The sequence below is a fragment of the Rhipicephalus sanguineus genome, chromosome 3 (assembly GCF_013339695.2).
Source record: "Rhipicephalus sanguineus isolate Rsan-2018 chromosome 3, BIME_Rsan_1.4, whole genome shotgun sequence".
In the NCBI taxonomy this organism is placed as follows: domain Eukaryota; kingdom Metazoa; phylum Arthropoda; class Arachnida; order Ixodida; family Ixodidae; genus Rhipicephalus; species Rhipicephalus sanguineus.
The window spans coordinates 9,366,772-9,380,510 of NC_051178.1; the positions used below are offsets into that span (position 1 = coordinate 9,366,772).

At 49.1% G+C, this 13,739-nt stretch overlaps 1 protein-coding gene across 1 annotated transcript in view; it reads left to right on the top strand.

The window, feature by feature from the left end:
• The window catches only part of LOC119386441 (sorting nexin-4), a 188,640-nt gene that overhangs the window by 50,572 nt on the left and 124,329 nt on the right, over positions 1-13,739 (top strand). Inside the window, exons 4-5 of the mRNA XM_049413140.1 lie at positions 4,378-4,455; positions 6,941-7,116. Of these exons, the coding sequence (XP_049269097.1) occupies positions 4,378-4,455; positions 6,941-7,116 (254 nt within the window). The remainder of the gene's footprint in view (positions 1-4,377; positions 4,456-6,940; positions 7,117-13,739) is intronic.

Consider the following 13,739-nt stretch of genomic DNA (forward strand, 5'->3'; position numbering starts at 1 on the left):
ACGTTAGGTGGCTCTGGTTTGAAGCCAACTATGGGCATGGAAGTTCTGTAACAGACAGCAGTACTGGTCTCCGGAGGATTCTGGGTGTCTTGTGTGACGATGCACACAGGCATCCTCACAATTGTTGGCTATTAACCAACAATTGCAAGCTGTGTATACTAGTGCCTAGGTACCTGAATTATCGCAAGTGAGCTGAACGGAAGGAAGTCTGATCATGTGCTGTGGAACACAAGCCAATAAATTGCAATCCAAAGCCTTTCTGTGAATCCCATCATGGTTCACAGTGCCTAACTGTTCAGGTAGCGCAAAAATTTGGCACAGGATGAGGGCAGGGACGAAGACGAGCGCTAACTTTCAGCAAACTTTATTTCGAAGAGCGTACAGATATATACTCTCGAGATGCGAAGAAACAAACAAAACCATTCCAGAAGCACACAACTGGCATGAGCAAACATCTTACAATCTCAGGAAGTTTAATTCTTTTTGACACAGCCTGAGGGAGGGTGTGCTGATGCAGTCAGGCCCTTATCTAAACCCACTGTGCCTCGATAATTTCACATGTTAGTTTGTTTCTGTTTTTTTCCTATGATGATGGTTGTCATGGTCTCTATAGATGGAAAAACACGACACCGGAACATTGTGGAGCACGAAAAATTTTTATAACTGAAAAACCCAAATATGAAGAACCCACATAGCAAAAGGCACGCAAAATAACTATAACACTCCTTTAAGCACTATGTACAAAAAAGTAGCAGTCATATTTACAGTGCATCACGTGTGGCAAGCTGGGGCTCCGGTGTCGAGTCGTAAGGCTCGTCGTGTCCGCGAAATCTGTCGCATTGCTGGTGCACGGTCGTGGGCAGCACCGTAGGGTCCCTGCAGCGTCGAGTCACCGCAGCAGCTGTACCGCTTGTCCTTTGATATGCAGCCTACGAGGCGTAGTAGCACATCTGGCACGTCCTCACGAGGGTGACGTCGCTGGGCTGAGCTCGACTCCCGGTCGCGCCCTGCAGCTCACGGGGTGTTGCTGCGAATACTGGGGTACGTCCTTGCCAGGAGCCCTGCTAGCAGTCACCGCCCCTGCTCGTTCTCTCTCCCAGCCACGTCACCTCTCCTTCTTCAATCACTATTTTCTTTCTATATCCTGTATTTCTTCATTTGTAACTTCATTTACTCCTTCTTCTTCCTCCTCTATATTTTGTCCATGTACTTATGACAATGGTATCATGCAAAAGTGGCTTGCAGCCACATGTGCTGCAGGCCAAGAAACCACCGCAACCATTCTTGGCGTTACAAGCATGTTCCTGGATCCCATCATTAACACAGTGGCCAGTTTGTCCTATGTACTGCATGCCACATGAAAGAGGTATCTGATAGAGGGTACTTGCTGCATACGTAATGAAGGGATTTTTGTGCCTCTTAGAACAACCTCATTTTGCATTTGAACGATTCATATTGCATGAGCAGGACAGGTCTTTCGGGACAGAAGAAACAACCTTTACATTGGCCTGCACTCCTACATTTTTCAAGTTGTGGGAAACTCGATGAATATGCGGAACTACGACACACTTCTGTGTCCTCGTCTTGTGGAAGGACTTGTTCTGAACAATATGGCTAGGTGGGCTAGTTGGTATCTCATGATTAAAAAAAAAAAACCTTGAGCGCAAGGGTTGTAGGCCTGTAACTCCTTGTGACATGCGCGATGTGATGTATGTATATATGTACGTTCTTTCGTCTAATAAAATTCAGTTGCGAGTGAGCGCTTGTGGTGTGTGTATCTTTCTTGGTCCTATGTCGTTTATTTCTGCTCATTTTTTTTTTAATCACGACTTCTTCTGAGAATTGAAGCTTCTTGACCAAAGTTTCCGCTACTCAAACCTGTCTGTGAGAGGGGTAACCAGCGTTTGAAAGTCACTCAGCTTGCTCGTTAAAACTAGCAGCCATTAAATGTGGGCATGACTTTTATAAGGCATTGCTTTGATATTCCTGCTGCCTGCGTGTCAGTGGAGCGTTTTTGGCCTAAAGTATTCTTGGTCTAGCACCAAACTTGCCAACAGCTTTCCGTAACAGACGCCCCCCCATCTCTTGTTTCCACCGATGTGCTCTTTCTCTTTGTATAAAGCAGAATATGAGTGCCACCATGTGTGACCTCTGTTATTGACAGTTTAACATGACGTCTTAAGGGCCCTGCAACACTTTTTCAGCATGCTCAGAAAATGCTGCCGATTGGTAGTCGAGGCTCTCGAGAACACGCGAGCCCAACGTTATAGCGCAGCACGCGGCCTGGGATTTACAATAAATTCTCAAAGTCAGCTAAAAATCACTTCTTCTTCTCTTGACAAATGATGCTGTTGACTCAAAATCACTGCGTCACTGACACAAGTTCCACACCATTGGCTGATTTTAACATGGCGCGCTTGGTAGTTACTGCAGCCGCCGTGGGAGGCCCGTCACTTGTTGGCCAATATACGTATCATAATGGCACGTATGCTGGCATGGCTAGCGCTTTAAGCACTGCATGGTGGACATGCAAATGAATATTCGGATGTGCAAAAGTTTATTTAAAAATTAAAAAAAAGTTGTTTTCTCGCTGTGCAGTGTTCTTCGACTTACCGATCATAATGCTAAGCCTGCGTGCCCGTGTAGCCCTCTTCCGGCACGATGTGGTGCCACTGCCGCTCGTCGAGCATTTTGCTCAGGAAATTGGCTTATTTCGGTGTAAACCAGAGTGTATAGCCACTATTCTGGGCACCATAATGGGAACTGAGCCAAGCAGGCACAGATGCGCTGTAAGTGACAAATAATGCATGGCTGCGCTCAAGTGTCCCTTATAAAACGTTGTTTAAACAGCCAACGTATTGTCAGTTAGCAAAAAACAGGCCAGACAAGTCGCTATGAGCTTGCAAAACTTCCCAGCTGACTCACACTCATTGCAAACTACAATTGTGTGTGCAGTCAGGTAGCATGTCGCAAAACTCAGATTGCGAACCTGGGCTCTGGTAGATGCGGATCTAATGGGTGCAGGGTCGTTAGGAACACATCGCACATACCCCCCACTTCCCCTGCTGGTGACTGCACTCTTCGACAGTTGTTATGCTGCATAAGAACAGCATGGCAGTCATGCAGCACATTATGGTGGGAGTCTTGTGATCACAGTACCTCTACACTGCAGAACATAACCCCTCCCCCGCCACTGCTGGTTGTAGAATTACTGCATATGCTCCCTTACAGTAACTATAGCTGGTTGGATCTATCACCGCTCCCTGCCGTTGGCTCCTGTTTCACTGCACGATGACCACCATTCGACCACGAGCGCTCTACCTTCAATTTGCTTCATTCTAAATGCATTACAGTAAAGCTTTCCGATAGCGTAGGCGGAGCCGCGATACTTGGTCTATTGGTTGTGTTCATTATTAGTGCGTACACTTGCTCCCATGTTTGGTGTCCATGTTATGCGATTATTTGTGCGCCTAATGGCTTACAATTATTGAGTACGATTGGAAGTCAGCCATATAATAAGTTGGGCTGATGGCAGAATGTACTGTGCATGCATGCAGCTCCACACAGAAGGTTCTTTTTCATGACTTTGTGCCTTTTCCCCTTCTTTAAGTTGGTTGATTGCTGGTTTTCTGGTTAGGTTGATTTTTCTGCTTCTACTGGCGTTTTGACATCTGCAAAACTGCTCGTGCATGCAAAAACTGTATGCATGCACACTGTATGCATGCACATCTCACATCTGCATGCGAAAACTGTTCGTGTAATGCTCGCCTTGTCATAATACTTCACCAAAATGCGCAACTTGTATATTGCTATGAAGTCAGCATCTGAGGTTCATTCGTGTGGTGTGGCTACAATTGATGCCTGCTCTCGAACTGTTGGTCTTGTCACCTGTTTACATTTAGAGCAGCATTTGTTTCTGTGCTAGCAAGAATGTGTGCTTAGAGGCTTACTGTTGTACTGCTCCAAGTGATCTCATGCTCTCTTTTGTCTGTCCCAAACCTGCTCCATAACACAATTATGCCAGCTCCATAGCTGGTTCAAATATGCTCCAAGGCAGCCTTTTACCTGCTCCAAAAATTGCTTTATATTCTAACTTGCCTGAACCACTAGTGTAAAGGTTTCTTCTTTTTCATCCCTGAACACATTTACTTCATTTATAAAATCATCTTTTCTGTCTGTTTTCTTCATGTCTCTGCATCTGCTTAGTAAATATTAACATGTTGCCATGATTGTGCTATTGTTTTACAGCACACCCAAACTCTACTAGACATGCGATTTTAATATTTCTTTATAATAAGCAGAAAAGACTGTTTTCTCTTTGCGCTTTCATTGCTTTAGACAGGCTGAGCTCACCAGTGAAGTGCCTGACCTTCGTAGGTGCAGTTCCGCTGGCAGAAGTTGCCCACAGACACCCTGGACCCAGAGTTTGTGGAGAGAAGAAGAGCCGGCCTAGAGGTATGGCTCACTTTAATAAGATTGCTTATAGTCTTCAAGCTGTAGAAACATGCTTGCCACATGGGAAGGCTCGGAAATGCTTTAATATATTTATATTTTATACTGAAATTTGTACGATCACCTACTTCGTAATGATATCATTGCACAGACATACTTGTCAACACGCCAAATTTTGTTTAATGTTTATGAATTTGGGCTTGTTTTACAATTTGGGAACTCTCTGTCTAGTTTTATGAATATGTTTTGCTCATTGGTCCCCAAAGCCTTCTGGTAAGTACAGGATTCAAGGGGCAGTCACTTCAAGCATGTGTATGTAGACAAGTTTCTGAAGCAAAGGAAATCGCCTCGCCACGGCAAGGGCGTCCGCAGAACTTTTTCCAGGGGGGTGCATCAGCAGAGGGTGGGGGAGGGGGAGGGGGGCATACAGCATAGGTAGCTTTTGTTTCATTGCCATGACATGACCGGCAAGATTAGTCCATAGCAGTATGAAACGTGCAAAGTAGGCTGGTAATCCTGAATGATGTTTCACGCGGATATGCGGGACTGGAGTGTGCTAATCAAGCTGTGTAGCTTACTGCTACTGCATAGAAAATTATTATCCAAAATTCCAAGGGGGGGCAGCTGCCCCCCCTTGCACCCCCCTCCGGACGCCCATGCGCCACGGTGGTCTAGTGGTTATGGCACTCGACTGCTGGTTGCAGAATCGAATCACAGCCGCGGCGGCTGCATTTTCGATGTAGGCGAAAATGTTTGAGGCCCGTGTACTTAGATTTAGGTGCACGTTAAAGAACCCCAGGTGGTCGAAATTTCAGGAGCCCTTCGCTACGGCGTCCCTTATAATCATATCGTGGTTTTGGGACGTTAAACCCCAGAGAAAAAAAAGAGGCAAAGGAAATCAGTATGGATGAAAGCCTTTATCTGGCAGAGCATTGGTTGAAGATCAGAAGCAATGGCTTTGCTCAAGAGAGTTTCACCAAACACAGGTGGGTGTCATGTGAGAAGGTGCTGTCTGTGGAGGTTGCCAAACTCTTAGCAAAGCTCAATAACTTGAAGAGCAGTGCCTTCACAGCAGCTTACAAAAGGCATTGTCAAATGAGATGGCAGACGCTGTTCGCTTTTTCCATCATTGACTTCGTGAGCGTTGTTCTGTATGAAGCTTGCACACATCAGGGCAGCCGAAAACTCGTGTGATGCTATTATTGAACCCAGCCCATGTGCAGACTTGGATTGGTGACAGCTATCAAATAATACATTGTGTTGTGGAGCTTCAAAATATCATCCCGTTGTTGAGGATGGTCGTTCTTTTGCACAATTCCAGCCTGTCTTCAACACCTTGCTGAACAGGTCAGGATGTCACTGACACTGGCCACCAGAGTCTGACTGGGCTGAGTTCAGCTGCTCAATTCCAAAGTGGGCGAACAGCAGCCTTCTCCAAAATGTAAAGCAAGCAAAGTGTTGCACACCGAAGCCACATCTGAACAAGAGCAAGCCAGGCAATCTCACACCATGGTTGCCAATGTGGCCGGGCATTGCTCTTCACTACATAACCTAGGATGCACGTAGGGGGAAGTTGTTACTATTATATAGGTGGTGCAGCCTGTGCCTCCTCCTTCCAACTGCGGATGGTATTGTTAAGTGGAAGAGTGGACCTCGCCTGTTGCACAAGATAGAATAGAACACAGATCTTTGCGCACTCTATTTCATTGACATGCAACAAGTGGCAGTGGTCTTTTCACAGGCTGGAATGAAGTGCTGTCTTGTCTTGCACAGCCAGATTATCTGCCAGATAGGGTGTTAGTTAAAGGATGCCATTCATGCAAGCATGCTAATTTGCCTACTGTTACTGTGTGTGCTGTCAGCATGCAGCACCAGTATTCTTCCAGGCTCACAAGCTTTTCCTTACATCCACAGCTTGAGGGACGCAATAGGATCTTTCACGCAGAATGTTGACCGTTCATTTGTGTTAGACCCGGATGGAAGGAACATGGGCGCACCAGGTAGGCAGTGTGGAGGAACCTGGAAAAGTGGCTCTCTTATTGGGGCTACTGAAGTCAGTGTGGCAGCCCTTGTTCGTTTTTTCTGGCATTCCTTTTGCTTCCCACACACGAGTATCAGATTTAATTGCTTTAACGAACAATGCGGCGTATGAACATTGTAGTTCGTAGTTTCTTCCATTACAGAAGACAAACAAAAGATTACAGTGTTGCGACTTCTCATTGCTGCATCTAGTATATCGTGAAAACTTGTAATATTATTAGCAAGTTCGTCTGTACTAATCTCGGATATACAGCATCTGCTATTATACCTGAGTGACATGTAGTCTTGACTAGGTTTCGGGCAGTAGAAAAACAGACACATGGAACTTCTGAATGATTCTTGTGCAGCTGTGCAGTCTTTGGTGTAGAACAAGACTTTTGTTTTCTTATTTGTTGATGTAGTTATTTGGACATCAGTAGAGAAATGCTGCATTATGTCACATGCGCAGATGTTCCTGCGGCGGGTGGCCAGACATCCAGAACTGTCAGCCAATAAGCTCTTTGGCGAGTTCCTGCGACATGAGGCCAGCTGGCGGGATGATCATGATACGGATGGAATTCTGCATCGAGCTGACGGCATGCTGCGCATTTTCAATGCGTCTATACGGCTCAGGAACCCTGACAAGTGAGTATTTTGACATGACACAGTAAAAGCTCATTCGAAAACGTATAATTAGGAAAATTGAGTCATTCAGACGTGTTCTCTTGTCCTTGGAAGCATGTGTATTGTTTAATGGCATCAAACTCTCATTAATTCAGTCATATTTGGCCACAACCCGGTTCATTAGGATGATCCTTGGAGGGTGCCAAGGACTAAGTGCCGCAAATGTGTGATGCAAAGAGTGAAAACGGCATTTGCAAACAACCGAAACAGCCGCGGGCCTTCAGAAAGGCGTGGTTGCCATCCACAATCTTACCACAATTGCGTTGTTGGCGACCAAGGCTTCAGCGGCTGCGTCAGACTTTTCATTTTCGATTTTACTCGGCACAAATGAACTGTGTGGGCTTTATCTATGATCTCATCAATAGCAACTGGAGTCAAAGCTGCGACGAGCAGTAGTTTCATTTTTGCTGTGTGCCTTCAGAACTGCATAATCGCCGTCCATGATTGTGCATTAGCAAGCCAGGTTTATTCAGCAGCAAACACGGTGCTCACCAGTTTCGTTTTGGCTCCAGATGCAGGCTACGCATGTGCCTTCAGAACTGCGTGGACGCAATGATCTCATCTTTAGTGATTACGGTTTCGTCCTCAGCGAATGTGGCTTTCAGCGGCTTCGTTTTGACTTTAGGCGATATGCGGGCGATTTCACGAAACTCAAACATGGTGAGAGCTGTTGAAGATTGTGGAGATAAGTTTGCGAGAAGCTTACCCTACGATGGGACCGGGAAGGGACATGACATTCTTCACTGCCGCAGCGAACAAAGACGTTGCAGCCCGGTTCGTCGACCCTCCGACACGGCGCAGAAAAGCCACTTGAGGCAGGTTGTCAACAAACACGGGTTTATTAACCCAAGATGCAGCATAGTGTGACCATCACGGGCTTGCAGAACTCCGCAAGACTGGTCGAGTACGCTTGCCAGCGGTGCTACGACTATCATATTGTTACGGAGAAGAAACTATATATGCAGGGTATATTTGACAGCAAAAGCGTACAACGCTGCCGCAGTCCAAGCGCATTCCACTCAGCACTTCATCGTCCTCATTCGCTGCCCTTCTCCGCCTGTGACATTACCTGCCAGCGGCAGAAGCACTGCCCCGGTGCGATCAGTTCTCGGGGCGAGAGGGGTACGGTTTAAGTCGCAAGACATGAACTATATCGCTCGTGGCTGAAGCCGTCGCTGACATAGGATTGAGTGGGGTGATCTCATGGGTAATGCTAGTGGCCTTTCGTATGATGCGGTAAGGGCCAACATAATGGGACATCAGTTTTTCGCGTAGACCAACACGTCATGATGGTAACCACAGCAAGACCAGCGACCCCGGAGAGTACTGCATGTCGCGGTGTCGGCAATCGCAACCACACTTTTGGTTAACCTGCGAGGCGCATAAATGATCCCGGGCGATGGCGGGCAATGTCAGCACGGGCCAGTGCATCACGAGCATAGGCAGTCAATGAGTCGGCGTCAGAATGCAACGCAACATGTGTCCATGGGTAAAGGCGGGTCGTAGCCAAACAACAGGTAAAAAAGTGAAAATCCAGCTGTGTCGTGACGTGAAGAGTTGTATGCGAAGGTTACAAAAGGTAGGTTGATGTCCCAATCGCGGTGGTCCTCAGAGACATACATTGCAAGCATGTCTGTCAGGGTACGGTTCAGGCATTCGGTGAGGCCGTTTGTTTGTGGGTGGTACGCTGTAGTGAACTTGTGGTGGGTCGAGCAGGATCGCAGGAGGTCGTCGACTACTTTAGATAGGAAACAGCAGCCGCGGTCCGTGATCAACTGACGAGGAGCACCGTGACGCAGAATGATGTCATGAAGAATGAAGTTGGCTACATCAGTAGCGCAGCTGGTGGGAAGTACTCGTGTGACAGCATACCGCGTTGCGTAGTCGGTAGCGATGGCAATCAACCTGTTACTGGTGGCTGAGACGGGGAAAGGGCCTAGAAGGTCGAGGCCGACTCGGAAAAAGGGCTCATCTGGGACTTCAATGGGCTGAAGACTGCCAGCGGGCAATAGCGCAGGTGTCCTGCGCTTCTGACAGAGGTCGCATGCCGCAACGTACTGTTGCACAGAACGGTAGAGGCAAGCCAAAAGAATCGCCGGCGAATGCGGTCATACGTGCGTGACACCCCTAGATGGCCGGCGGTGGGTGCATCACAAAGCTGGGCCAAAACATCCGAGCGGAGATGCGCAGGAACGAGCAAAAGCTCAGCACCGTCAGGGCGGCCGTTGTAGGAGTGCAAGATGTCGTTGTGAAGGACGAACATCTGTAGGGAGCGGTCAGGCTATGGAGATTGCAGACCATCTATAATAGGCCGCAAAGACGAGTCGCAGCGTTGCTCAGCAACCATGTTGATGAAGTCTGTAATGGAGAGAACGAGTGCTTCATGGTCATCTTCTGTCGTTTCAGGGGGATCGACTGGGTGCTGAGACAAGCAGTCGGCATCCTTGTGAAGTTGTCCAGATTTATAGGATACAGAAAATGTGTACTCCTGTAAGCGCAGCGCCCAGCAGCTGAAGCGTCCCGTGGGGTCCTTGAGCAAGGAGAGCCAGCAAAGCGCATGATGGTCTGTAAAAACCGTGAAGTGTCTGCCATACAGATACAGTCGGAATTTCGTGATAGCCCAGACGAGAGCTAAGCACTCTCGTTCAGTGATCGAATAATTTTGTTCCGATGGCGACAAAAGGCGGCTTGCGAACGCGACAATGCGGTCCATGCCCTGTTGCTGTTGTGCAAGCACTGCACCTATACCGTGGCCACTGGCATTAGTACGAAGCTCCATAGTGGCAGAAGGGTCGAAGTGTGCCAGAACTTGCGGGTTGGTGAGGATGGCAACGAGGGATGAGAAAGCGTGCACTTGTTGTTGGCCCCAAGTGAATGCGACGTCCTTTTTCAGTAGGCAGGTCAGAGGACGGGCTACGTTGGCGAAGTTCTGTACAAAACGACGGAAGTAGGAGCACAGTCCAAGAAAACTGCAGACGTCCTTGGCCGAGCGGGGAGTGGGGAAATCTCGAACTGCTCGGACTTTCCCAGGGTCTGGTTGCACGCCCGCAGCGTCAACAAGATGGCCGAGTACGCAGATTTGGTGTTGTCCAAAGTGACATTTCGACGAGTTAAGTTGAAGGCTAGAGCGTCGGAAAACATCAAGCACTGTGGACAGGCGAGTAAGATGGTTTTCGAAGGTGGTGGAAAAAACGATAACATCGTCCGGATAGCAAAGACAGATGGACCACTTCATGCCTCGAAGGAGAGAGTCCATCATGTGCTCGAAAGTCGCGGGAGCATTACACAAGCCAAAAGGCGTCACCTTAAACTGATAAAGTCCATCAGGAGTCACGAAGGCAGTCTTCTCTTTGTCTTGGTCGTCCACAGCGATCTGTCAGTACCCTGAGCGCAGGTCGATTGACGAGAAATATCTGGCGCTGTGCAAGCAATCGAGTGCATCGTCGATACGCGGGAGAGGATACACATCTTGGTAATATGTTTGAGATGACGGTAGTCAACACAGAATCTCCAGCTATTGTCCTTCTTTTTAACAAGGACAACAGGGGAGGACCAAGGACTGGAAGAGGGTTCTGTTATGCCCTTATGAAGCATTTTATCCACCTCCCGTTGTATAATAACATGCTCCGGTGCTGACACACAGTATGGCCGTCTGTGAATGGGTCGAGCATCACCGGTATCAATGCGATGGGTGACTTTGGATGTATGGCCCAAATTACGGTCGCCGAAGTCAAAGATGTCCTGGTAGGAAACGAGGAGGTGGCGGAGAGCAGAGACTTGCTCTGAAGTGAGCTCCTCGGATATCATTGGCGTGAAGCAGCCGCAAGAGGAACGTGAAGCGAATGACGGCATTGAAAAATCTGGTGGCGCATATGTGGTCAAAGCAGAAATTGTATGGTTGGCCAGTGGTGTCAGATGTGCAAGTGACATGCCGCGAGAAAGCACTTGCGTCGAGAAGCCAAAATTGAGGACAGGAAAAGAAGTTCGATTGGCTGTAACTGTTTGATTGGCTCCAACTGGGACCCAACTGGGTTGGGTCCCAGTTGGGGAGCGTGACATTGCGCGTCATGGCGACGTCAGGAATCGGGACAGCAACATAATCACCATTGGGTACTGGTGGGAATGGCGAAAGTTGGACTTGAACTGTGGCTTGCGGCGAAAGTCGAAGGAACTCGAGGGATTGTAGACGAGGTGGGCCGGCAGGAGCAGTATCTGAGAACAAAGGGAGTTCTAGCCGAAGAAGTCCTGCAGAGCAGTCGATAAGCGCAGCGTGTGTGGTCAGAAATTCAATACCAAGGATGAGATCATGAGGGCAATTTTCTAGTACAGTAAACAGAACTGACGTGTGATGATCAGAAATTGTGCGCAGTGCACATTCCTAGCTCAGCAGGAGTACTCCCATTGGCTATACGGACAGTAGGAGGAATCGCAGGCATCAGAACTTTTTGGCGGCGGTGGCGGAGGTTTGAACTCATGACAGATATTTGTGCACCGGTATCAATAAGAGCAGTCACACGTAAACCATCAACGAGAATTTCAAGAAGGTTACGTCGCTTGTCAGGAGTAATGGGAGGTTTTGCAGTCCAAGTCGTGTATGCAGCATCACCTCTGGGGGCTGCACCGGCTAGTTTCCCGAGTGGCGGTCAAAGGGAGACCGAGAGCGGCGAGCTTGGGGCGAGCGGGTCTGGCGACACTGGGGCGATGGCGATCGGCTGGTTCGATGTTCTGAAAAATGCTTCGCACTTGTCTCTGCGCGAAAGGACGGTGCATATGGCGCACGTTCAGAGCCGGATCCCCAATTGTAGAAGCTTGATCGAGGTGATGAGGTCCAACGGCTGCGGCAGTAGCGTGCTATGCGTCCTATCCGATGGCACGTGAAACATATGGGCCGATCCTCAGGTGTACGCCATTCGGCTGGGTTTCTTCGCGGCGCGGAGGGGAGGGTCGGAGTAGCAGCAGCAATGACTGGAGAAGCCGAGTAGGGAGTAGCATTAGCACTTTGAAGGGTTGGTGAAATGCCCATATTCGCGATCTCTTGGCGGACCACGGCCTGTAATAATGAAACAGCATGGCTGTTTCCGGTAGTGCTGTCGTTGGACATAACGGGAGCCATAGCCTCGAGTTCGCGACGGACAATCCTGGTGACGTTTTCTGGAGCTGGTGGTTGATGTAGCGTGGGTAAATCTTCGCAGGAGGACGTAGCCGCCGTGTTGGAAAGACGGTCAAACCGGTGAATGACGTGCCTACTTTTTGCCTGTTCGAAGCGTCGACATCCTGCAATGACCGACTCCACAGTCGAGCAATCCTTGCACAGCAGGAAATTAAAGACATCATCGGCAATTCCCTTTAGTATGTGTCCGACCTTGTCCTCTTCAGGCATGTCCTTGTCTATCTTGTGGCACAAAGCCAACACGTCCTGGATGTACGTGATGTACGGCTCTGTGGAAGTCTGGACACGAGTTGCAAGCTCTTTCTTTGCGGCTGCTTGTCGTGATTGGCTTCCCAAATAAATTGCGTAATTTTTGCTTGCAGACATCCCAACTTGTCAACTCTTCCTCATGCGTCTCGTACCAGAGTTTTGCAGTGCCACGCAAGTAGAAGAAGATGTTTGCCAGCATCAGCGTTGGGTCCCAGCGGTTGCTGCTGCTGACGCGCTCATACGGAGCCAGACAGTCGTCGACGTCCACGCCACTTGTGCCGTTGAATGTGCCAGGATCACGGGGGTGCACCACAACGATTGGCTGTGGACCTGGCGGATCTTGTTCACACTGGGTCGCTTAGTCTGTCATCATGGTAGCAGCAATGCGCCGTCCGCTGCGAAGATCCAGTTCCTGGTGCTTTATAGCTAGTCTTGCCCCGTGTTGTGTCGTGCGACCCCTGGTGACATGCTGAGACACCAGTGCTGTTGTGCTCTCTATTCATGCTACTGGGGGGAGCTGGGTCTCTGCCATGCCTCTTTGCTACCACCAATCCGGCGTGGTCATGCCGGTCATGTGACCCGTGCCTTTCTTCCAATAGCCTTTCTTCTCCCTCCTTAAAACCGCCTGCAATAAACGTGGGAGAGCAGTCTCCCGTCAGTCTCGCCGAAGCTTGGTCTTTGCGTCGTCACTCCGCGCGCCCTCCCGCCGTTCGGCCTCTCCGTCGGCCCGCCGCGAGTTACGCCGCGCTCCTGCCCTACACAACACCCCGCACCTCCACCAAAGATATTACGGGGAAGAAACTATATACTCAGGGTATATTTGACAGCAAAAGCGTACAACGCTGCCGCAGTCCAAGCGTGTTCTGCTCAGCACTTTGTCGTCGTCATTCGCTGCCCTTCAACGCCCGTGACAATATAAAGGGCAGCAGTCGAGTGCACAGATGAGAAGCCGCCTGCCAGAGCAGCGCGTCAGCCTCTCGTGCGGGCCTGTGAGCATCTCATGGGAGAGGAGTTTGTCACTGGCGGCCAAAGAGCATAGGCGAAGCGCAGTGACGTAGGATAGCGTGCTGTGTGGTGAGCATTGTCTGAACATGTCTGGACACGTAGCTTCATGCGGGGAAGACCGACGCATGGCTCGCACCAGTAAAAAATGCCTGGTGGCGTA